The sequence below is a fragment of the Cnephaeus nilssonii genome (assembly GCF_951640355.1).
Source record: "Cnephaeus nilssonii genome assembly, chromosome: 4".
Taxonomy (NCBI): Eukaryota; Metazoa; Chordata; class Mammalia; order Chiroptera; family Vespertilionidae; genus Cnephaeus; species Cnephaeus nilssonii.
This window is the reverse complement of record NC_137075.1, coordinates 81434481-81461693: the sequence shown is the minus strand read 5'-3', so window position 1 is coordinate 81461693 and position 27213 is coordinate 81434481. Positions and strand designations below refer to the sequence as shown.

Below are 27213 nucleotides of genomic sequence, written 5' to 3'. Positions count from 1 at the left end.
GAAGCATCGAACAGATTGTACAACCTATGAGGGAAGGCGGGGGGTGAGGGAATAAGAGATCAACCAAAGGAATTGTATGCATGTATATGAACAAAATCAATCGAAACAGACAGTAGGGGGTTGAAGACTTGTGCTTGGGGGTCGGGGTGGCAGGGGAGAGGTCAATGGGGGGGGGGGAGGAGACTCATATAATACTTTAAACAATAAAGAATTTTAAAAAAGAAATATTACCATACTTGTGCTAATAAAAATAGAAACTAAGTGTTGAATATAAAGAATACCCCAGGATTATTCAAATGGCATCATTTCTACAGATAAATAAATAAAATTCAGAATAACCATTAAAGAAAAGAAATACAGAATCTCAGGTCCCATCCCAAACCTAATGAATCAGAATCTGCATTTTTAGAAAGACTCTTCAAGGTAACATATTTACACATTAAACTGGACTAATTATGCTTTCTATGTAACATGAAGATAATGAATCTATTTTTCTATGGCATCAGATAACCTGAAAGCAATTTATCTTAACATACTATTTGTTTCAGCACCTATAAGATTCCTTTCATTCTGAGATATATCTTAATATCTGGCTGCCTCTACCAGATAGTATGTCATTGAGAATTCTACATGGGCCACCGTTATGAAAAATTGCTCTGCATCTATTGCAAAAATAAGGCTGAAGGCATCTTCTATTTTAATGATTAATTTTCCCTTATGTTGAATGTATTTCTTTATAAATTTATTACCTGGAGCTTCCAGGTTAGCATAGTAGAAAGAAGTTGTAATCATAGAATTTCCCCCTCTCATCTAACTAAAATGAAAAAAATTTAAAAATTCGAAGAAAACATATCCACTAGCAACAATTAAGTAAGAAGATTCATGTCACAAATCTCAAAAGTTAGATAGTCAAGGACAGAAATGAAGGATCTTTGAGAAGCAGTGCAGCACAGTGAGGCTCCTAAAGCTGCTTTGGCTCCCAAAGAAATTATATGGTAAATTATCAAAATCCTAAAAATTCTCACTAATACCTTCAAATCAAGAGCAATGCAAACTAAGAGAACCAAAATAGCAGCATAGGTAAATGCTGGTAATCATCACCTCCCACAACCACATCAAAATTACAACTAAAATACAGAACAACCATCATTAAGAACCACCAGTAATTTGGCTGAATATAAGTCCAAACAACTAGAGAAGTAAAGAAGAAAGTATACTGAGACTGGTAGTAGGGGCAGAGGCATGGAATTGGCTGGTATGACAACCATGTGTGGCATTTGTTTTAATTGGGAGGGTTATCTCTGCTGTGGAGGCCTCCCATGGGAAGGGGTCCCACCCTCATACCAGACACCCCAGCCCAGGGTTCCAGAGCTGAGAGGAGAAGTCCCCATTATTTCAGGCTGTAAACACCAGTGGGGATTATGTCTGACTGATACAGCGGCTGCTGGGAACCCAGGTAGTTTCTCTTAAAAGGCAGGCACATGAACTTACAAGGTCCTAATCCCTCTGAGCTCCAGCACTCGGTGGAGGCATTAGGGGAACTAGGGACATACGAGGAGAAAATGGATTGTCTGGTATTGGGGCAGGAACTCAGGGGCAGGTTTCCCCTAGAAGGGAGTGATTGCAGAGGTCATATGCCTGTGCTGGGATCTCCCCTAATGCAGAACTGACTGACAGTCATATCTGAGTTTCCTTCCACGTGGTTCACACTGTTCACTCCACCCTGATAATTCTGTGAGAGCCCATCCTATCTAATTTGCAGCCCCACCCAAGCTGTTTTCAGTGGCTTTTCCATATGAATGCCCTATCCTGGCTCAGCCTTCAGACTTCCCTAAAATCTCTCAAGCAGCAGCTGGCATCAGCATGCCCCATACCTAAGTGGCCCAAGACCCAACACAACAACCAGCCTGCCTTGCTTCACAGTTTGGCCTTGCCTGGGCACTTCCATGACCAATACAAGAAGCAGCCATCTACAGATCACTTTGTAGAACCTGCCAAGTGGCCTCAGGCAGTGGCTGACTTTGCACCTCCCAGGAGGCCCCAGAGCTAGTGTACCCAGTAGACAGCTTCAGATGTCGCCAGATTACAACTCTATACTTCTACAAGCAACACACTCAAGGGACAGCCTCCAGTGAAAACCAAAGACTCACTGAAGCAAGTCCTGCTCCATAGGGGTGTCTCCTGCATAGCAGCTCTTCCACTGTAGTCATAGCTGGTCCTCACACCTAATAGGCCTAGAGGTCAACTCCTCCCAGTGACACCAACAGCAATCAAGGTTCAACTACAACAAGACTGTGCACACAGACAACACAGGGGTGCACGTAGGGTGTCTAGCTCAGGTGACTGGGGAGGCTGAGCCACTGAGCTCTATATGACATCTAATACACAAGGCCACTCTACCAATTCCAGGAGACATAGCAGCTCTACCTTATACATAAAAAAACAAAACAAAACAAAACAAAACAAAACAAAACAACAAAACACCACAGGGAAGCAACCAAAGTGGGAGACAAAGTAATATGTCACAAATGAAAGAACAGAAGAAACCTCCAGAAAACAAACTAAATGAAATGGAAGCAAGCAAACTACAAGATACAGAGTTCAAAACAATGGTTATAAGGTTGATCAAAGATCTTAATGAGAGCTTCAAGGGACTTAGTGAGAATTTCAAAGACATGAAAAAGGAACAGTCAGAAATTAAGCATATACTAACTGAAATAATAATTTACTAGGATTCAACAGTACAGTAGGGGATTTCAAGAATCAAATCAATGATTTGGAACATGAGGAAGCAAAAAACACCCAATCAGAAGAGCAAAAAGAAAAAAGAATCCAAAATATGAAGATAGTGTAAGGAGCCTCTGGGACAACTTCAAGGGTACTAATATTTGAATTATGGGGGTGTCAGAAGGAAAAGAGAGAGAGTTAGATATTGAAAACTTATTTGAGGAAATAATGGCAGAAAACTTCCCCTACCTGATAAAAGAAATAGATTTTATAAGCCCAGGAAGTGCAGAGTCCCAAACAACAGGAACCCAAAGAGAGCCACACCAAGACACAACAAAATTAAAATACCAAGAGTTAAAGACAATGAGAGAATCTTATAAACATCAAGAGAAAAGCAATTAGCCACAAGGAAGTACACACATAACTGTCAACTGATTTCTCAACAGAAGGTTTGCAGGTCAGAAGGGAGTGGCAAGAAATATTCAAAGTGATGCACAGCAAGGACCTACAACCAAGATTACTATACCCAGCAAAGCTATCATTTAGAATTAAAGGTCAGATAAAGAGCTTCACAGATAAGAAGGTAAAGGAGTTCATCACCACCAAGCCAGTATTACATGAAATGTTGAAGGGTATTCTCTAAGACGAGGAAGAAGAAAAGAAGAAGAAAAAAAGATTAAAAAATATGAACAATAAAATGGCAATAAATACAATTGAATCTAAAAATAAATGAACAAGGAATCTAATGAACAAAATAAACTGATGAATAAAATATAAAAAGAGGCATGGAAACATGGAACAGATTGACGAATCTCAGAGGGAAGGGTGGTGGGGTGCTGGATGCTAAGTCCAGCGGGTCATTCATTATAAATGCAAGAAGTCCTGAAAAGGTTGAATGGACTCTTTCAGCAAGACTGAAAATCTGCATGTTATTACCTGCTGCTGGAACAGCCGAAGGCAATTCCCCCAACCTGATGATCCTTTATTGTTTACTGAACCTTACCTTTGATATGTATATCTGCTATGCTAAATGTATGAATAAAAGCCCTGTGCCCGGAGATTCAGGGAACTTAGTTACTAAAGCTAAGCCTCCCCTAGATTCCCTGAAAAATGCCTCCCAAATTTACATTTCATATCTAGTTTATCCATTTATGTGCAGCCCCTTTTCCAGATTCCTTGAACCCTTGAAGATGCTGAGAAAGACCAGGGCATTAATGCCCCTGACACAAGGACATCTGGAGAAGATTCGCCAGAGCGAAGAGAAGAAGTTCATCACCAGTAAAAGTGGGTCACCAAAAATTCGGTGGGGAGATTCACTGCATGTAAAGCATGCGCCAAGCCTTGGAGGTCACGAGCCAAGGTTCGGCAAGAAAGTCTTTTGTTTTAATCCAGGCCATAATGGGGAAGGATTTGACCAAAAGGCAAAAATATCATTGTAAATTTTTAGCTTCCATGCAAAAGGATAAAGAAATTAAAATGCCAAAAGGTACTCTTTTAAATCAGGCTCAAGGAAAATGAATGCTGTTGTCATCTTTAACTATGTGGGGTCTTGTTCAAACTGTATTATGCCTAATTCATATCTGGGATAAAAAGTCCATAATTAGAAAAAAGGCCTCGCCAGATCCTCTGCTTCTAGATAGAGAGGGTGGAACTGTTAATCCTCTTGCTGAGGAACTCTCTGATGCTTTGTTTAAAAATTACTATAGAACACCTTGGGACAGGCAGATTTTAGCTAAAATAACTTTAAAGGCCAATCAATGCTATGGAGAGCGGTACAGGAAAAGATTCAGGAAAAGAATTGTGATTTATTAAGTCTTGTCTATATGTTATATAATTATTGTTTTATCTGTCATTTTTGTTTGGTTTAAAGTATTTATTGTTAGTCTATTAACCTTTTGCACTCGGATGTCGAGTGTGACTCGACATGGTTAGCATTAGAATAAAGGAATCGAGAAAAAAGCAAGTGAGTGCAAAGGGTTAAGCATGCCTTTAATTTAATAAGAAAGGGTGACCAGGTCAGTTACTGAATTTCCCCAAAGCAAGCAGGATATGGGGGTTGGGAGACACGTGGCGATCCTGTAAAATGCATGCCCACTCCCGAGAGTACTATTAGGAAAAAATCTCACTTCCACCATGTTTTTTCCCGGTCCATCATTTAAAAATTTAGCAGAATTTAGTAATGCATCTGGGATTTCTGTACTCTTAAAGAGAGAAAGCTAGCTTAAGACAAAAAGTGCGCACAGTCCGATTTTGGATTTTAGATCGTTTTGAGCTAAGTTTAAATCTCTTTACGGATGCTACAGAATGAACCCAAAGCCATTTTTTCCTCAAAAAGATGGTGGAAATTACCCAAGGAAAAAATATAGGCTAGGGTTGAGCAATAAGATTGGTATTTCCATAATAAAGGGTAGTTTTTGAATAATAATGGACTGCATTCCAAAGTTAACATTAAGGCCACTAGAAGTCAGTAAATGATCTCTGTTACAGAATTTGCCAAATAAAATGCCTTGGATAATAATAATTGGCTTTAGAACCTCAAAATTGTTGAAACATGAATAAAATAATATATTAATTATGAAGGTCCATTAGTCCGGGGGAAAACTTGTTTTGCTCCTTGATGGAAGAGGGGGTTGGTCACATTTCTCTAAGGAAAGAATGTGGTGATTTTACATTTAAATAGCTCCCTGCTTCCCCCTCCTTTTGCCAGCCAGAAACGTGGTTTTCCAAAGTCTATGGCAACTTAAAACTTTGGGGTTTGCTAAATTAAATAATAAAACATTTATTAAATATCTAGGTATTTTGAAATGACAGAGTACTGAAATGTTAATCTGAATTTGCCTCATAAGAAAAAAAGAGGATAGATTTGAATCTATTAATTAAATGTCTTGTATTTTATTTGAAATATATATTTAAAAAATATGATGTTATTGCTAATCTGAGAAATGCTAAGTATTTAAGTTGCCAGCAAAATTTAAGGCCTCGAAGAGTTTAAAAATTCAAATTAAGTTGGGAAAAATCATATAGTTGTGATAACAAAATGCATAAAGTATAGAAATTTATTTTTGAGAAAATAATTCTTGTATTTTCTCTGGAGAAATTAGTAGTTCAAAATATATTGTAGTAGTAAAATTTCAACCTAAGAAATAAGAAGGATTAATTCTGTGGTCTGAACCAAATTTTTAATATAAAAACCAGTTTAAATTTAATTGATATCTTTTAGAACAATTATAAAAAGTATATAACATAATAGTTGGTATACACACACACACACACACACACACACACACACACACACACATATATATATATCTTTCCAAGTTAAATTTCAAGACTTTAACCGAGAGATGGATTTTGAAGCATTCCATGGGCCCTGGAGTGGTTCAAGAATTTATTCTCTCTTCTTAAAATAAGTAATTTTGAATTAGGCCAATCTAATATACTTGAAATCTTGTGGAAAGCTTTATAAAATAAAAATTAATGACTATATTTTATTTATATACATATATTTTAAATGTTATGGGGGTTTTGGCCTCTAAGGGAGGGCAAGACAAAGTAGCTAAATATTTCTTAAGATTCAGCAACAAAATTTTAAAGACAAAAGCCCCAGGCAGCCTGCTTTCAGACAGGCTGGGGGGGGTGAGGGGGGGGACGACGGAATTTGTACCTCCTAAGTCAAACGTATAAGTTTGCTTTTTCAATAAAGATGCCTACTTTAATTACTTAATAAATTAGTTTTTTAAAATATAATCAAGGTCTCATATAATTTCAGTTAAATGAGAAGCCAATGTTTTTATAAGCAGTTGGCTTTAACAAAGGCCACCATAAAAATTTGCATTCCTGAGACCTCCCATAATCCCTCTGTATATGCAAATGAGCACTGGCAAAAAGGAATACTGTTTAAAAGTAAATTTTAAGCTTAACAAAAAGGAGAAATTTAAAAATTTTACAATATCTTCTGCTAATATTTACAGGGTAAACTGAAGGTTATTATTCAAGCATTAAATATAATCATTAGTCGTCACCATAACTAAAAAGAGAGTCACTTGAAATGTATTCGGCAATATTGGTCAACATCTGAAAAGCAACCATTTCGGTTGCTTGGTGTAAAAGAAAGAAAAAGATTTTTAAAAGAAAGTCTCTAAAGGTAGCCTAGAAATTACTCTGGGAAGAAATAAAGAGAGGTTTCTTTCAAATGTCTGGAAAACTATCATTAAAAGTCAATGTATTAGGCCTCAAAAAGAAAAGTAAATGATTTGCATTTTGCCTCCTTAAACAAAGCATATGTGAATATGCTCAAAGACAGCAGGAATTCGATTAGTGTCATTTACTGTCCATACCCAAGGACAAATAAAGTTAAAAAATAAGCCTTATTTCAGACTGATTTAAATTAGCAAGTTGAAATAAGTGGATATTCAGGGGAACTTAGTTGTACTAGGCAGGAAATTATTCCTGGAGCATTAACTAATTTTTTACTGATGGTTCATCTCATAGTAAAGTTGCTTAACATGCGATGAATCCCAAACCAGTCATATTTCTGTGCAAAGAATTAAATTAAAAAGCTATCAAGACTGCATTGCAGGATTTTCAAAAGTCCCTTGATATTATTTAAAACAAAAAAGGGGGGAATAATGGAGTAATCTCCTTAATTAGTTAAAAATTTTTACTTAAAAAATTTTTTTTTCATTTGTAATGCTGATGGCAAGACACACATGGTATCAGAATAAGCCAAAGGAAAATGGTTTGGGCAAAATGAAAAGATCCCAAGTCTAGTTTATAGAAGGAAGGATCCCTTTATTAACCTGTGGTCAAGAATATGCTTATATATTTCCAGAAAACTCTTCTAAGTCCCTGTGGATTCCTGCAACAATGGATCTGAGAGTGGAACTAATCAGACTACTCTAGCCACAGATGGCAGCAGCCCCAAGTAACACTCTGAGGAGACAAAGGAGAAACCTTCCAGAAATGGGGGATAGTAAAGACGCCTTGCCATGCTAGCAGTCAGCAGCTGTGCGTCACTGCAGGTTGGCCGGGACCAAGCCAAAAAAGGTTAGACCTGCACTGCCACCATTTGTCCACCATCCAGAACTGGAATATCATTGCTGTCATGTCACAGGGGACAGTAATTGGGAAGGGTACCCGTAAAAAACTGTTGGACAGTGATTGGAAAGGGGACTCAAAGAACTGTTGGCCCAGAATGGAGCTTACTGCAGACTGATTACTTGGATGACTGGCAGCAATTTAAAAGGACATGAAAAGAACTCAATCCTTTCCATTGAATTTAAAAATCTTAAAAGGACCCAAGCTCTGCAAATGGCATACATTCTTATTAAATTTATTAAATCAAAAAGGGTGATATGCTGGTGGATAAGTCCAGTGGGTCATAATAAATGCAATTAGTCCTCAAAAGGTTGAGTGGACTCTTTCAGCAGGACTGAAAATCTGCATGTTATTACCTACTGCTGGAACAGCTGAAGGCAATTCCCCCAACCTGATGGCTCTTTATTGTTTGCCAGACCTTACCTTTGATATGTATATCTGCTTTGCTAAAGGGCAAAATGTGTGAATAAAAAGCCCTGGGCCTGGAGATTCGGAGAGCTCACCACTAGAGTGAAGCCTCCCTTAGCTTTCCCCCATGCCTTCCAAATTTATATTTCATGTCTAGTTTACGTGCAGCCCCTTTACCAGATTCCTTGAAGCTTTCCAGATGCTGAGAAAGACCCCAGCAGTGGGGGTGTGAACGGGAAGAGATTAACCAAAGATCTTATATGCATACTAGAGGCCCAGTGCATGAATTCATGTACCTCAAAAGGAACTGTGTGCTGCGAGGCTGCGGTGGGCACAGAGGCGGGTCTCAGCCCATCCTCCGTGCCTCCGCCTGGCCCCTCCCACCATGGCCCCCAGTCACCAGTCTGCCAGCAGCCCCGCTCACTCAGCCGCTGCTCCCACATGCTGACAGCACTGGCCCCGTTTGCACCCACTGACAGCGCGGAGCGATTGGGGCTGGGCAGGCACCAGGTGCCGGGAATGGGTGTGAGCAGGGCCGGCGCTGGCAGCAGGTATGAGCACCGGGCAGGACCACGGTATGTGGAAGCAAAGAATTTTCAGTAACAACCAGCGGCTCGCCCCGATGACAGCGACCGGCGCCCCATCTTGGTCTGGCACCCCGCTCAAACTGCTCTACCATCCCACCGCAGCTGATGCCTGCCAGGTTCCACGCTCTGAGCCTGTTGCCAATGCCTGCCATGTTTCGCGCACCCCCTGGTGGTCAGCGCACGTCATAGCGACCAGTTGTTGGATTGTTTGGTTGTTCTGCAGTTTAATCTATTTGCATATTAGCCTTTTATTACACACGATATGCATTACCTCTGGACTCAGACAATAGAGTGGTGAAGGACTGAGGTGGGGCAGGAATTGGGTGGAGGGGGATATTGGGGGGGGAAGGGGGACATTTGTAATACAGTAAGTCCTCAGGTTACATCAGAGATCCCTTCCTATGGTGCGATGTAACGTGATTTTCACCGTATGTCAGAACCCACCTACATAAGCACCTACATCACTCACATGGAGCACATACACAGCAGTAATGAAGTGAAACAGTAAAAAAAAATTAAAAGAAAGATAACAATTCCTGACCTTTACTTGTGGCAAATAAATAATAAAAAACATAAAGCACATATGTATATATGTTGAAATGACGGAACATTTTTTTAAATGTAAATAAATGGGAGATGGCAACGTAACCACGAAATGACGTACGTCGAGTCCAATGTAACCCAAGGACTGCCTATACTCTCAACAATAAAGATTTAAAAGTTAAAAAATAAAAAGAGAAGCAATCTCTGAGAGACTCCTCTTTTTAATCTTGTAAGCAACTGCTATGTGAAACAAATAAAACAAGGGCTTACTCTATGATCAATATGAGGTTCCAGGGACAAATGCACACTGAAATGGGATACTAATCTGAAACCTAATGATACCCCCACATACTAATGAGTTAAACTATTATCTAGACAGAAAGACTCTAGTATTGGACATTTAGTAAAATCTCAGAGAGAAAAGCAGAACATCCCAACAAATATCTATTGTCTCTAGTTTCTTACTTCCTCCCATTTTCTCTGTGCCAAATCTGTCCAGATCTCATATAGTCCAGGTTGACTTTATCTTTCTTCCAACATCTAGGTAATAGTCTGTGAAATAAACTCAGTTTGAGGACTGGATACTATTCACTCAGGTTTGTGGTGTTTTTTTTTAATAATCATATTATTATCAAAATTTGAAGGTAATCAGAGGATAAGTAGAAGAAACTAACACTGCTCATATTCTTATCATGAGTAGTGATTCAACCAATTTTTTCTGAGGTTTAAAAAGATAGTTAAAAATACGAATGTAACCTATTAATTATTTTCTCTCTTTTTAACTTTAGAGAGATATCTGTTTAATACATTACATCTCTTATAATATGCTCTTTTATTCCCTTTCTTTTTCTTCTGTTTAAATGAAATAAAATACTATTCGATATTAACTTTAGGAAATTATTCTAATTTTGTATAGCTGTCTTTCACTCAAACATCCATCCAGTCTTCTATCTATAATATAGGCATAGAAAGATGTTGGTATGTTTTACAACTAATATTAATAATGGTATTTCTAGGTGACTAGATTTGAAATACATTTCTTTTCTTCTTTTTTTGAGTTTTGATAGTATTTATAATTTGCATGTATTACTAAAGAATAACTTTAAAAATTAAATTTTCTGTTATTTGTTCATTCTGATACTTAGTACCCTAAGTGTCTCATTTTCCCTCATTTTCAGCCAGCTCAGAAAAGAATTTTGTCACCTACAATTATGCATATACTACTGTGGTAGATTAAATATGGCCACGTATTCTTTATAAATCCTCCTGTAGAGAGGTGGAGTCTATTTCCACAACATTTGCATCTTGGCAGGACTTATGACTTTGACCAATAGAATGGGGCAGAAATCATGGTGTGTGAGTTCTGAAGCCTAGGTCTCAAAAGGCTTTACAGTTCTGCCTTCACTATTTTGATAATCTTCTTTCAGCATGAAAACCAGACCAAGGTAAATAATGGAATGATGAAAGACCACGTGGAGAGAAAGGTGTAGCAGAACAGACAGCAATATCCCAGACATTTAAGTGAGGTCATCGTAAATTCTCCAGCCCTAGCTGAGCTGACAAATTATTTCTGCCACATGAGTGACCTCCAGGTAAGACCAGAAGAAGATACACCCAGCAACCCCACAGATTTGTGAGAAATAATAAATCATTGTTGTTTTAAGTCACTAGGTTATGTGGTGGTTGTTAATGCAACTATACAGTACAGATACAACTATTTTCTTAGTTAGCACTTTTGCCTCCTCCTCTTTTTCTGGCTATTTATATTTTCTTAGTCATAAGTTTATACATCCTGTATAAATTTCTTAAGACACCTCCTGCCCAGAGAAGATCTCAAAACTAAGATTTTGTTGCATTTCAAGTTGTTATTTGTTATTCTTTCACACCCACAAAAAAATGTCAACACCAAGGTGCCATGTTAGGTTTTCTCCTTCCAAGAAAATAGAGCTGTTTTTTTATTTAAGTGGTCTGATACTTAATCCATGGACCAATTTCAGTTTAATTCTATCCATTTAAACCTTGAGTAATAAAAATGTCAAATACTGTATATACTACTTACAAGATATTTTAAATAATGTGAATGATTAAATTCTATTATATTAATTAGGTATGTAAAATCCTGCAATGACTGCATCAAATGGTTAACAGTGGATTACTATTATGATAATCCTTTTATCATACTTTATAAATGCTTTTTATCAATATAATTTTCTCAACCTTTACTAGATTATAATATATTAATCCTTTCACTGCTGGAAGAAAAAGAAATGATTGTTATAGTTCCCTTCTGTTTTGATACAAAGAAAACTAATTATAGAATTCTAATAGGAATTTTGATGAAAGATATTTGTTTGTTTGTTCTCCATATTTCATCTATTCGCTTTTCCTAGGTAGCCAATACTTGATTGATTGGAGAAAGCCTGAAACTGCATCTCTTAAGGATTCCTATTAGAATCATCTTGAGATAATGTGTTTTATTTCTTACTAGAGGCCTGGTGCACGAAATTCGTGCACGGGGGGCAGCGGGGAGGGTGTCCCTCAGCCTGGCCTGCACCCTCTCCAATCTGGGACCCCTCATGGGATAACCAGCAGTTGGACATCCCTCTCACAATTCAGAACTGCTGGCTCCTAACCACTTACCTGCCTGCCTGATTGCCCCTAACTGCTTCTGCCTACCAGCCTGATTGTCCCTAACTGCTCCCCTGCTGGCTTGATTGCCCCTAACCACCTCTGCCTCAGCCCGCACCTGGTACCCAGGATTCCCTCCTCCAGCTGACCACAGGCACCCAGGATCTGGGCTTCCCTCCCTCTGGTCAGCCATAGGCGCCCAGGCTGACTGCAGCCTCAGGGGATGGTGGACAGGGGACTTCACCTGTGCTGCAGCTGCAAGTGCTGGCGCCCAGGAATGCAGGGTGGGCGGCTTCTTTGTCTCCCAGGCCACAGCCAGCCACAGGTGCTGGTGCCCGGGACTGCAGGGTGGGCGGCTTCTCCATCTACCAGGCTGTAGCCAGCTGCAGGTGCTGGCACCTGGACCGCAGGGTGGGCGGCTTCTCTGTCTCCCAGGCCACAGCCAGCCGCAGTTACTGGTGCCCAGGACCGCAGGGTGGGTGGCTTCTCTGTCTCCCAGGCCACAGCCAGCCGCAGGTGCTGGTGCCCAGGACCGCAGGGTGGGCGGCTTCTTTGTCTCCCAGGCCACAGCCAGCCACAGGTGCTGGTGCCCGGGACTGCAGGGTGGGCGGCTTCTCCATCTACCAGACTGTAGCCAGCTGCAGGTGCTGGCACCTGGACCGCAGGGTGGGCGGCTTCTCTGTCTCCCAGGCCACAGCCAGCCGCAGGTACTGGTGCCCAGGACCGCAGGGTGGGCGGCTTCTCCATCTCCCAGGCTGCAGCCAGCCTCAGGTACTGGGGCCCAGTTTCTCCATCTCCCCCAGGACGTGGGGCGGGTGGACATGGGGTGGGTGGCTTCTCCAGCTGGCTGCAGCCTGGGATCACAGGGCAGGCGGCTTCTTCATCTCCCGGGCTGCAGCCAGCCTCAGGCACTGGCACCTGGTTTCTTGTCTCCCCCAGGACGTGGGGTGAACCGCTTCTCCAGCTGGCTGAGGCCTGAGATCACGGGGCAGGCAGCTTCTTGGTCTCCGTGGCTGCAGCCAGCCTCAGGCGCTGACGCCTGACTTCTCCGACTCCCAGAGACCAAGAGAGGCTGGTTGGCGGGGCTGCCGCCATGTTTTCAGTTTAATTGCATACTTCACTCTGATTGGATGGTGGGCGTGGCTGGGGCGTGGCTGGTGGGCATGGCTTGTGAGTGTAGCGGAGTGATGATTTGCATATTACTCTATTATTAGATAAGATATTTTTGTGTATATTGTTTTGTATATTTCTCTTAGTGATTGCTCTGAGTATTACAATATATAGATGAAATTTATCACAGTCTACTGGTATTGACATTTTATCATTTCAAGTGAAATACAGAAACTATGCTTTTATTTAGGTACCTTTACCCTCCCATATTTTAAATATGATTGTTCATTATTTACTCCATATATATTTTATACCACATTTTTGTTTCAACCTTCAAATGTGACTTAAGAAAATCATTTTAAAAAGATATAATCTACTATATTTACCTATTCTGCTGTTCTGAAGTTATTTCCTTCCTCTTTAGAAAATTTATTTAGCCATTCTTTCAGGGTAGACTTTCTAGTGACAAATTCTTTCAGTTTTCTTGGTCTGAGTATGTCCTTCTTTCCCATTCATTCCTAAAGAATAATTTCACTGGATATAGACTTTGTGGTTAACAGTTCTTTTCTTCAGCACTTGAAAAGTATTGTGCCACTTCCTTCTGGTGCCACCACCATTCCAAACCCATGATACTCAAGTATGGTACCATCAGAAAACAAACAAACAAACAAACAAACAAACAAACAGATAAACAGGTCAAGGAAACAAAAATTCAGGAAAAGACAGACTTATGTATGTGTATGTGTGTGTGTAGGCATATGAAAAGTTAGTATATGATAAATGAGGCAATTCAAACTGGAGGGGAGGAGGATAGGTTTTTCAATCAACTGGGCTGTAACTGTAAGTCATCCCAATATAAATAAAAAATGTATGCCAATGTAAATTTCAGATAGATTAAAGAGTTAATATTTAAATATCTCTCTTTAAAATAAATATACCCAAGTTGGTAGTATAAATTAGCATAACTACCTTAGAAAACAGTGATTTCATCCAGAAAAGTTGAAAATACACATTACTTAAAAACCAGAAATTCCTTTCTTTACTATATACCTTAAAGAAACTGTTACACAGGATGTTTTATAAGAATTTTATAGCATAATTTTTCATAATAACTGCAAATGGAAACAAGCTGAATGTCCATCAGTAGTAGTTCTCGATAATTTGTGACACAATGAGGTATTTTATGGCCAAAAAAAAAAAAAGAAGAAACTCAGCTATTGACAATGACATGGATGAATCTCAGTGTTGAGCAAAACAAGAAAAGCACAAAAGATTATATACAATGTGATTCACTTTATATAAAATGCAAGCAGAAGCACACATAAATTATAATATTTAGGAATATGTGTGCATGAGTGGTAAATCTAAATAAAAGCAAGGATATTAGGTGGAAGAGATTATTGTGATTGGGCCAGGAAGATAGACACTCTTTATCCTTTAAGCCTTTGGTCTAGCATCCATTCACTATGAGATGATTTGTTGTAATAAATAAGTGTATATTTAAGTCAAACTATGTATGAACTTAATGATTTCCGGTACTAGAAACATTGTGAAAGATTATCATATCTGACAAAAATTGAATTGTTTCATCAATCAATCATACCTTTTTAATAGTAAAATTTTACACACACATATCTTTACATATGTTATGTTATAGACAGTATAGTTTGAATATAAATTCAATTGCACATTTAAAATTACTCAGACATTATCCAACTAAAATGAACATTACAAACAAATGTTCCCCATTTCCTCCAATCAAAGCAAAAAGATTTTACTATCTGATTTCAGTTGAAAATGCAAATAGTGCCAACATATGTTGGTGAAATAATTTATAATAGTTTTCTCCCTGGTTGAGGGGGCAATTTGCATATTAGCCTTTTATTATATAGGATATAGAAAACAGTATGGAGTTTACTTAAAAAATTAAGTATGGAACTGCCATTTGACCCAGTGTTCCCTTCTATGAATATATCCTAAGAAACCCAAAACACAAAAGAATCAATTTTATATTTTTTATTCCTCAGGTCTCAAACTCTCTGAAGTCATTTGAGATATAAAACTAGTAATAAATGGGAAAAAATCACATATCACATGTCATCCATAAACCATGCTTTTTAAAAAAAAATCTCTTGAGACATAACTCTATAATTCTGGAATTTCAAAAATACAATGAAAGAACTCCTCCTTTAGAGAAAGTCACTATAAAAATTAGGCAAAATTCTTGCACTTAATTAAACTTAAAAAAAAATAATATATTAATCTTCTGTTTCTAGGATGGGCCTTCCCAAGGGCAACAATTTCAGTCCACTACTATTACCTCACTAGAGGCCAGTGCACAAATTCGTGCACAGGTGGGGTCTGGCTACTCCACCCTGATTGGGCCTATTGGGCCGGGACAGCCAGGGGAAAGAAACCTGGGAGGTTGGCAGCTGGCCCCGCCCATGATTGGGGCTGGGGCGGCCTATCAGGGGCGGGGCTGACTGGGGGGAGGGGCCTCGGGCAGTTGGCTGGCTGGCCCCTCCCCCTGGTCAAACTCCTGGTAGAGGGGACAATTTGCATATTAGACTTTTATTATATAGGATATAGAAAACAGTATGGAGTTTACTTAAAAAATTAAGTATGGAACTGCCATTTGACCCAGTGATCCCTTCTACGAATATATCCTAAGAAACCCAAAACACCAATCAGAAATAATGTATGCACCTCTATGTTCATAGCAGCGCAATCTATAGTAGCTAAGATCTGGAAACAGTCCAAGTGCCAATCAATAGATGAGTATACCATGGAACACTATGCAGCAGTGAAAAAGAAGGATGTCTTACCCTTTGAGACAGCCTGGAGGGACCTGGAGAGTTATTATGCTAAGTGAAACAAGCCAGTCAGAGAAAGAAAAGTATCTCATTATCTCACTCATATGTGGAATCTAATGAACAAAATAAACTGATTAACAAAATAGATCCAGAGACACAGGAGCATGGAACAGACTGTCAAATCTCAGAGGGAATACAAGGGTGGGTGGGAAGAGATCAACCAAAGAACTTGTATGCATATATATGTATAACCCATGGACGCAGACAATAGGGTCGTGAAGACCTAGGGCAGGAGGTGAGGGGTGGGCTAAATGGGGTTAATGGGGGGAAAAGGAAGCATATGTAATACTTTCAACAATAAAGATTTTTTAAAAATCACTTTTTAGGCAATTGCATGTATTAGCATGACCTCAACTAACTTACATAATGACAAACCCCAATATCAATCAAAAGATAGAATTATCTTTTTCTGAGTTCCAAGCTGACTTACCCAATGACTTAGTGGATATTTGGGTATCTGAGACGGATATATAATGACAAATTAAATAAGTCAAAACATACCCTCTTTCCTCTCAAACTTAGTCCTTTCTTAGATCTCCTAAGATTCCCTAAGCCAGAAACATGACTCAATCTTTACATCTTCCCCTAAACATCCAGTAAATAAAGTATTTTTTGATTCTACTTGCATAATATTTCAGGAATCTAAGTTTTTTCTTCAGCCTTATTGCCACCTCTTTAGCTCAGGTTTTAATCACTTTGTGTTTATATCAAGCAACCTAGTCTCCTTCATTATAGATGGAACCTCCTTTTCATTGAAATTATTTTTCTCACTCATCACAGAAAAACCTAAAATATTTACCAAGCTGGTTACGTTTCTTTCTTTCTTAAAATTACATAATGGCACCCCATAGTTTTCAGTATAAAATCTAAATTTCTTAACATAGCATAAAGGTCCACTGCCAGTTCTATATCTCAACAGTTTTTATTTTAACCCTGGGATCTGTTGCCATATCGTAATTAATAAAAGAAAATATGCAAATTAACCATCACTCCACTACACCCACCAGCCACGCCCACCAGCCACGCCCACCAGCCAATCAGGAGCAAGTATGCAAATTAACCCAACCAAGATGGCTGCGGCCACGGAGCGAGCAGGAGGCTTGGGCTTCCCCGGCAATGGAGGAAGCCAAGCTTTCCGCACACCCTGGCCAACCCAGGCCTCCACTCAAGGCTACAAAGTTTCAATTATAGAAGATAAATAAATCCCAACAAAAATGGCAGCAGCCACAGAGCTTAAGAGAGCAGGAGGCTTGAATTGCCCCCGGCAATGGAGGAAGCCAAGCTTCTGCAGCCCTGGCCTGCCTTGGCCTCTGTTCAAGGCTACAAAGTTTCAATTATAGAAGATAAATAAATCCCAGATACCAAGGCCTCCACTTGGATCACTGGGCGGCGTGGCCAGCCTGCAAACCACCACAGGCCCCTCGCCCAGGCTGCCCCATGCCCCAAGGGAAACCCCACCCTGATCCGGGACATCCTTCAGGGCAAACCAGCTGGCTCCCACCCATGCACCAGGCCTCTATCCTAACTAATCCAATCTAATAAAATAATAATATGCAAATTGACCATCACTCCAACACACAAGATGGCTGCCCCCATGTGGACACAACATGGCCACCACAAGATGGCCAGCAGGGGAGGGCAGTTAGGAGGGATCAGGCCTGCAGGGGAGGGCAGTTGTGGGTGACCAGGCCAGCAGGGGAGGGCAGTTGGGAGGGACCAGGCCTGCAAGGGAGGGCAGTTGGGAGCGATCAAGCCTGCAGTGGAGGGCAGTTAGGGGTGACCAGGACGGCAAAGGAGGGAAGTTGGGGGCGACTGGGCCTGCAGGGAAGGATAGTTGGGGGGACCCAGGCCTGCAGGGGAGAGCAGTTGGGGGAGACCAGGCCTGCAGGGGAGGGCAGTTAGGGGTGACCAGGCCTGCAGGGGAGGCAGTTAGGGGTGACCAGGCCTGCAGGGGAGGGCAGTTAGGGGCAAACAAGCTGGCAGGGGAGCAGTTAGGCAGCAATCAGGCTGGCAGGGGAGTGGTTAGGGGGTGATCAGGCTGGCAGGCAGAAGCAGTTAGGGGCAATCAGGAAGGCAGGCAGGCAATCAGTTGGGAACCAGTAGTCCTGGATTGTGAGAGGGATGTTCGACTGCCTGTTCCTTGAGGGGACCCAGATTGGAGAGGGTGCAGGCTGGGCTGAGGGACACACACCCCCATGCACAAATTTCATGCACTGGGCCTCTAGTTATCTCATATTTATTCTTTCACAGAATATAGAACTGTATAAAACTCCAATTTGCTGAGTTCTTTTAAAGATTGCTGATTATCTTTTTCAAATGGCCAAGTGCCCTTCCTAGGTCTTTCATAGGATACTTTGTTTATCTTAATCATTTAACATATTATAATTGTAAAAAAGACAGAGCACCTTTTAGAGAGATGGATTTCAACTCTGTATCCTTTATATAAATGCTGCTTAATTATTTACATATACATTTATTGATTATATGAAGTTTCTACAGTTTGTCTTTTCCTACACTGTAATATATATCTCAAGAAGTAATATGCTTGTATTATTCTGAACCTTTAAACCCTTATTATATTTTTGGAAGTACTTACTGGACCTCAAACAATTAATTTTAGCAAGTTTACCTTTTTTCCCATTTTCTCTTTTTTTAAAAAAAAATGAGAGATCTGGATTAGACCAAAGGTTCCTCCCAGCCACCTATTTTGAGAATTTATATCAAGTCTGAGTAAATCTCCTGACACCTGATTTCTTAAATGATAGAATGTAATCATGGCATTAATTCCTAATGTTGACTACACATAACACCTGACATATTGAAATTAATAATATATTACATAGTAAAGATCAATGAGTTCAACTAATTTAAAAATAATGTAAACAAATTAAAGATTTATTTAAGATTTGAATTTATTTAGCTTGATTTTGAAAAGTTGATCAAATCAAAGTTAATAATTTGTTGAGAACTTCATATGTCATTTTAACAAGTTAACTCAGTATTGTTTATCCTTCACTACTTCTATCCAATTGTTAACTTACTTATGGAATAGGTAGTAAGTTCAGTTCTTGTTAAATTGTAAACTGGTTTTAAACAAGAGCCACATGTTATGTTAGAAAATTAATAGTCCATAAGGTTTAGTAAAATGTTAAGTACAGAAGATTGTAGTAATGCTGTAATTTAAAAAAAACTAGGTATGGGCCCTGCCTGGGAATTAAACCCACAACCTTTTGGTGTATGGATGAGGGTCCAACCAAAAAACCACCCAGCCAAGGCAAGAAACATCGATTTTGTTGTTCCACTTATTTATGCATTCATTGGTTAATTTCTGTATGTGCCCTGAGCAGGGATTGAACCAGAAACCTTGGCATATCAGGACAACTCTATAACCAACTGATCTACCCAGTCAGGGCCAGTACTGTAAATTTTAAATTGAAATTGGCATGTTTTTTCAAAGGAACCAGGAATACTTACTATAAGACTGACATTATTTATAATTGGTAAAAACTTATAAAGAAAAATTAAAACAAGATAAAAAGATAATTCATTATGCACACTAATGGATAAATACAACACTTTCTTTAGATTTCTCAACAAAATTCACAGGAAATGGTTCCTTTTTATTCTTCTAATATTTTTCTTAGAAATGCAATGATAATAATAGATGGAATCTGATAGTGGTCATCTGAGATATATATATTAATTCAAATAGGATAATTTGAAATAAAGTTCTGTCCTAATACATCCAAAGATTTAACAGCATAAAGAATAAGCAATTCTTCCCCCACTTGCCACCAAGATACTAAGTCTTTGTAGAGATGAAAAATGACATACTATACCTTGATTTCTTCTATTTCGTCTGGTACTATCTTGTATGCTGATATAGTCCCACCCAACCTGAAATCAGGAGAAGAAAATATTCTCAAAACTGGCAATAGTGTATAACAAAATACAACTATTAACATCAGAGTGCCACCAATAATGCCCATTGCCCACCCCAATAACCATGAAGGCAAAACAACCATTTTATGATTAAATTTTCCATGTATTAGTGAAAAAGAGGTAGATAATGAATGACTACTGGAAGAGGAAACATTAAGTTAGACTGTTAACCATAATTAATCTTCTCTGACTGATGGTTTTAATGATACTAAAACTGCCACTTTTACTGATGGATTCTGTCACAACTGAGATATATCAAGAATCAGTAGCAGACATGGTGTTTGGTTTTTTGTTTGTTTTTATAACAGACTTAATTTTTACAGTAGTTTTAAGTTTACAGAGAAAATAAGCAGAAAGTAAAGAAATTTATTTCACAGATTCCCACACCACAGTTTTCTTTTAACATCTTGCATTAGTGTGAAATATTTGTCACAACTGATGAGCCAATATTAATTTTGCTTCTTTTTAAACAAGGATTCAGAGAGATATATGTACCCAGAACTGTCCAATGGAAAAAGATAAGTGAGTTACAACTTTAATGCTTAAGATATGATCTTTGCCTTGAGGCAGTGATGTCATTACATATCACGTTCATCTGTTTGAAATATTTTTGGAAAGCAGCTATGATTTATATAACACTTACCATTTGCTAGGCATAGTATATATTATCTAATTTAACCGTTATAATGTCTCTATTGTAAAAATGGAGAAATTGAGACACAAAAATATTCAGTAATTTTCTTATGTAACTGAAGGAGCTAGTAAGTCAAGATGCTAATTGAGATGTACATTAAGTATAAAATGCATAGCAGATTTTAAATAGTATAAAAAGGTTAATTTAAAAACACTGATTACATGCTAAAATAACATTGTGGATATACTGAGTTAAATAGCTATATTATTAACTTAATCTGTTTCTTTACAGTTTTTAAAATGTGCTACTAAAATTTTTAAATTCCATATATGGTATTATTGTGCTATTATCATATCTCTAATGAACAGGTGCTCTACGTTCTTAAATTCCAAGATACCTACCTACCACTGCTCTAATTCAGTGCTTAAAAAGAAAATTTCTGACTACTTATTTGACCTTATAAGTACTCAATATAAAAAGGGTATCATAAATAAGATACTTATATATTTTAGATACTTTAGGACATCTCCTATCTCATATGTAAATTAATAAATGACATCCTGGTTTTCATTAAAAAGTAACTTAATTTAACCAAATTATCTTTTATTGAAAGCCCTGCATTTAAACTCTTTAATGTTACCATTTATCCTTGCTAATGGAACTAGTGTTCAGATAATTTTTTTTTTTTTGCATACTGAAATAAAGTTTTGGTGTGTTTTTTTTTAATTTATTGGGTGACATTTGTTAACAAAATTATACATGTTTCAGGTACACAATTCTATAATACATTATCTGTACACTGTATTGTGTGTTCACCATCCCAAGCCAAGTCTCCATCCATCACCATTTATCCCCCAGGCCCTCCTCTTCCTCCCTCAACCCCCTTCCCCTGGCAATCACCACACTCTTGTCTGTGTCTATGAGTTTTTCTTTTTTGTTTTTCCCCTTTTTTACTCAATCCCTCCCCTTCCCCCTAAGTTCTCCCAATGCCAACCAACAACCTGCTCTCTATCTATGAGTCTATCTATTCTGCTGGTTTGTTCTTTAGATTCCACATAGGAGTGAAATCATACGGTACTTGTCTTTCTCTGACTGGCTTATTTCACTTAGAATAATGCTCTCCAGTTCCATCCATGCTGTTGCAAAAGGTAAGATTTCCTTCTTTTTTTATGGCCAAGTAGTGTCTAGATATATAAAAGCTTAAGCAACCGTTAGGATGGAACTTCCGGTGAACCAGTCGCTATGACACACAATGACCACCCAGGGCAGACGCTCAAAGGAGGAGCTGCCCCGTGGTGGTCAGTGTGGTCCCACAGCCAATCTCCCGCAGCCCCTCCCTCTGGCCTGCCAACCTCCTGCGATCCCTCCCCTTACCAGCCAGCCCCCCTAATAGACCCTGATCACCAGGCCAGCCAGCCAACCTCCCAAGGATCCCTCCCCCCAGCCAGCCAGCCACAGATAGGCCTCGATCACTGAGGGACCCCACCCATGCATGAATTCGTGCACCGGGCCTCTAGTTCCATTGTATAAATGTACTGCTGCTTTTTTAACCACTCATCTACTGATGGACACTTGGGATGTTTCAAAATATTGGCGATTGTAAATAATGCTGCAATGAACACAGGAGTGCGTATATTTTTTTTGAATTAGTGTCTTGGGTTTCTTTGGATACATTCCCAGAAATGGAATTGCTGGGTCATAAGGCAGTTCCATTTTTAATTTTAAATGAACTTTTGGTTTCAGAAGCCATAGGCAGCAAAATAGCAGACATTTGCCATAGCAATATCTTTAACCGAATATCTTTACCTCCTGAAGCAATGGAAACTAAGGAGAAAATAAATAAATGGGACTACATCAAAATAAAAAGCTTCTGCACAGCAAAAGAAACGATCAACAAAACAACAAGAAATCCCACTATATGGGAGAACATATTTGCCAATGTTATCTCCGATAAGGGTTTAATCTCCAAAATTTATAGGGAACTCATACAACTTAAGAAAAGGAAGATAAACAATCCAATTAAAAAAAAATGGGCAAAGGACCCAAATAGACACTTTTTGGAAGAAGACATACAGAAGGCCAGGAGACATATGAAAACATACTCAAAGTCACTAATCATCTGAGAGATGTAAATCAAAACAACAATGAGGTACCATCTCACACCTGTCAGAATGCCTATCATCAACAAATCAACGAATGACAAGTGCTGGAGAAGATGTGGAGAAAAAGGAATCCTCTTGCACTGCTGGTGGGAATGCAGACTGGTGCAGCCACTATGGAAAACAGTATGGCATTTCCTCAAAAAATTAAACATTGAACTTCCATTTGATCCAGTCCCACTTCTAGGAATATATCCCAATAAAACAGAAAGGATATATGCACCCCTATGTTCATAGTAGCACAATTTACAATAGCTAAGAATTGTAAACAGCCTAAATGCCCATCAGCAGATGAGTGGATTAGAAAACAGTGGTACATCTACACAATGGAATATTACGGTGCTGTATAAAAGAAGGAATTCTTATCATTTGCAACAGCATGGATAGAACTGGAGAGCATTATGCTAAGTGAAATAAGCCAGTCAGAGAAAGATAAATATTACATAATCTCACTCATTTGTGGTATATAATAAACATACATAAACTGATGAACAAAAAAATAGAACCAGAGTCATAGAAGCATCGAACAGACTGTCCAACCTCAGAGGGAAGGCAGGGGGCAAAGGGGTAAAAGATCAACCAAGGGACTTGTATGCATGCATATGAGCATAACCAATTGGGCACAGACAGGGGAGAGGGAGCTGAGGGCATGTACTGGGGTGTCAAGATTGAATGATGAAAACAGTAATGAAATTTAACTTAATTCATATTATATAAGTGATATACTAAATAAGACCATAGTAAAATAACTAGAGCAGCACTATACTAGTATGTTACTAAAATGAAAAATTATATATCTCTGTAGCAGATTTAAAGCAGCCATTTAAAATACGTTTTCATTGTTAATTATTAAAGCTATTCAATTAGGAGTTGAGATTGTTAGGATATCAGTAAAGACATTAGAGCAAAAACACTACTGAAAATTCTATAGCCTTGCCAATAATGAATTCATCATTTTATTCATTGAATTTATATTATGTAATAGATACAACCCAGAGAATGAGGATGCAAAGAAATCATAGTTTTGTAATGAAGCAGATTGAGTACACACATATCTTAATATAATACACTATAAGTTAAAAGTTTTAAATTATTTCATAATAATTTTTAAAGCACCTATCATTGTAAAATAGACTGGTTATAATATAAGCAGTCTATAATGCCTATTACATAAATGTCAGAGATTACAGAAATAGTTTCAATTTGTTAATACAATAATGATTTAAAGATGCCATGGTGATAACATTTGAATTGTAGAAGAAACATAAAAACAAAGTTGCTATAATAAACTTTAATTCTACTTCAACAACTTATTTTTCCTTTGATTAATGTCGACTAACACTACCTCAAATATTGCCTTTCCTGGAATCCCAACCTAGGGAAGGTAAGCTTCCAATTTAGTATTCCTACATCAGCTTTAAACCAATGATGATGGTTTCAACTGTTAAAAAGGCAGGTAAGGGGGATGAGGAAGGTAGAAAAGGTTAAAGGAGAGATAAAAGGTGATGGAAAGAGACTTGACTTGGGATGGTGAACACACAATACAATATACAGGTGATCCTGTCTAATAAAGAGGGAATATGCTAATTGACCCTCACGCCATGGCAAAAGATGGTGGCACCCACAGCCAATAAGGAGGGAATATGCTAATTGACTACCCTGCCCTCAAAGATGGCGGCGCCCACAGCCACAAGATGGTGGTGCCCAGTCCCCTCAGCCCGTCTTGCCGTGCACCTGCCTCCGGAGTCCCCAGTCCCCTTAGACCCCCAGCCGCCCAGGGCCAGCCCAAGGCGCAGGCAGGCCTCAGATGGTGGCTCGCTGGAGGCGCAGGCAAGCCTTGGATGGCGGCTGCCTAGCCGATGCCCAAGGTGCAGACAAGCCTCAGATGTCGGCTTCCCAGCCGTCCAGGGCCGGCCTGAGGTGTAGGCAGGCCTCAGATGGCAGCTGCCCAGCTGCCCAGGGATGCCCGAGGCTCAGGTAACCAGGGCTGGCTGAGGCTTGCACTGCTGGCAGTGGAAGCAGCAGAGGTGTGATGGGGCATCACCTTCCCCTGATCACCAGGTCGCCTCCTGCCCCTGAGGGCTCCCGGACTGTGAGAGGGGGCAGACGGGGCTGAGGGACCCCCCCGCTCCAGTGCATGAATTTTCATGCACCGGGCCTCTAGTGTATTATAAAATTGTATACCTGAAAGTTATATAATTTTATTAACCAATGTCATCCCAAAAAATCAACAAATCAAAAAAAAATTTTTAAGGAAGGTAAGCCTGTCTAGGTGGCTCCGTTGATTAGAGCATCATTCCATATACCAAAAAGGTATACGTTCAATCTCCTGTTGGAGAGCCTACTGAGGTAACCAATCCATGTTTTTCCTCTCACATTGGTATTTCTCTCTCTCTCTCTCTCTCTCTCTCTCTCTCTCTCTCTCTCTCAAATTAAGAACATATCCTTGGGTAAGGATAAAAAATATAAAAACAAATAAAAAAGGCAGGTAAAATATATGATTTAATATATTCTTGGATTAATATGGACATATTACCTATAAACATTATGCATGTGAATAGTATACAAAATAGTAGGAAATAGTAGGAAATGATCAAGTGGCTAAAACACAGGGCACCTGTAGATTAAAGCTGACAGAAACACCAGGACAAAATCCAATAAAAAGAAAAAATCTAAAAGCAATTAAAGAAAACAAATTAGTCATGAGCATTTTTAAAAATCAAGCATAAACTTACTTCAACCCATCCTTTTTTTTTTCTATTTCCAGACTACAATCAAATTAATAGTAACTTTACCAACTATTAATTTTTAACCTTTGAACCAATTTCTGAAAATGACATTTCTATTTTCATGGTATCATGAAACAGCTTGTTTAAAAATACCTATAAAATTAATATACTATCAGTATTCCATACTTCCTGCACCCAAGTAGACTCATGCCAAATCTCATGTTCTTTCCATTACAACCCACTGTCCTCATTGTACAAGAAAACACTTGAGGCAGAGTTCTATTTTACTGTAGTCAATATATATACGAGCATATATGGTATTACACTGGTAGAGACAGTAATAGTAATAGCAGCAATACTATCAGTAGTAGTATATTGAACATTTACTATATGTCAAGCATTATATCAGGCTTTACATGTGTTTTCTCATTTAACTTTCCTAATCTATAATAGTGATTATGAAAAAAAGTGAGACAAGCAATTTTTCAAAGGTTTCACAAATAAGAGCAGGAGAACTGGGCTTAAGAACTCAGTTCCAAAAATTGTTAAGCAGATTCTAAAATTCATATGGAAATTCAAGGGACACAGAATAGCCAATCTTGAAAAGAGAAAAATGGGAGGATTCCTACTTCCTTACTTCAAGTTACAACAAAGCTACAGTAAACAAGACAATATGATACTGGAATAAGAAAAGATCAAAAGCAAAAGAATGTAACTGAAAGTCCAGGACTAAAGGTCACATTTATGGTCAACTGGCTCTTGTTTTCCTTTTTTATTTTACTGTGGTAAATGTATTTAATAAATTTGCATTTTAACCATTGACTAGTAAGTGTACAATTAATTACACAATGATATCTACCTAATAAAAGAGTAACATGCTAATTGACCGTACCTTCGCGATGCCCACCAGCCAATCAGGAGTATGCAAATTAACCCAACAAAGATGGCAGGTTAATTTGCATACACAGGTGCCGAGCGGCCAGGGATGGGGCGGGATGCAGGCGTTCCACACCACCCCAGCAACTCGGGGCCTCTAGGCAGCGTGGGAAGGCAGAAAGGTGGCTGCCGGAGCAGAAAGGTGGCTCTTGGCTGGAGCAGAAAGGCTGCTCCAGCCAGAGGGAAGGCGGTGCCGGCAGCCAGGGGGAAAAAGGCCCATTCTTGCACGAATCTTCATTCGTGCATCGGGGCACTAGTTAATTATAATCACAATGATGAGACACCATCATTAATATCTATTTTCAAAACTTACTCATTTTAAAACCTGTAACTCCAACAGACATAGTTTTTACTTCAGATTCAGAACAGATTTTTTTTTTTTAACTGAGCCAAAGATGAAGTAGCTAGTTGAAGCTGAAATACTGTGTTATACCAACAACATGTGCTTTTAAATACATAATTATTCATGGTCAGATGCTCACATTATAAGAGGAACTCAGTGACCTATGGCCAACTAAAGGGACTATAGATTCAAATCTCTTGTCTCATACTCACTCCAAGGGACAAACACATTGAGAAGAATACCTCATCTCAAAATATATTAAATAATTCTGTACTTCTCTTCTGAACACACTGTTTGACATACATAATACCTGTGAATATGTTAGGTTACGTGGCAAAGTGGAATTCAAGTTGCAGATGGAATTAAGGTTGCTAATCAACTGACCTTATTAAAGGGAGCTTAGTTTGGTTTATCTTTGCATTCCCAATGTAACTGCAAGGGTCCTTAAAAGTGGAAGAGAGAATCAGAGAGATGACAGTGTAAAAGCTAGACCTGCC

The 27213-nt window shown here is 38.9% G+C and overlaps 1 protein-coding gene across 2 annotated transcripts in view; it reads right to left on the bottom strand.

Moving 5' to 3' along the window:
- The window catches only part of GPHN (gephyrin), a 422394-nt gene that overhangs the window by 257219 nt on the left and 137962 nt on the right, over positions 1–27213 (bottom strand). For both annotated transcript variants that reach the window (XM_079768794.1, XM_079768793.1), the window contains exon 3: positions 19813–19870. In XM_079768794.1, coding sequence (XP_079624920.1) covers positions 19813–19870 — 58 coding nt within the window. The remainder of the gene's footprint in view (positions 1–19812; positions 19871–27213) is intronic.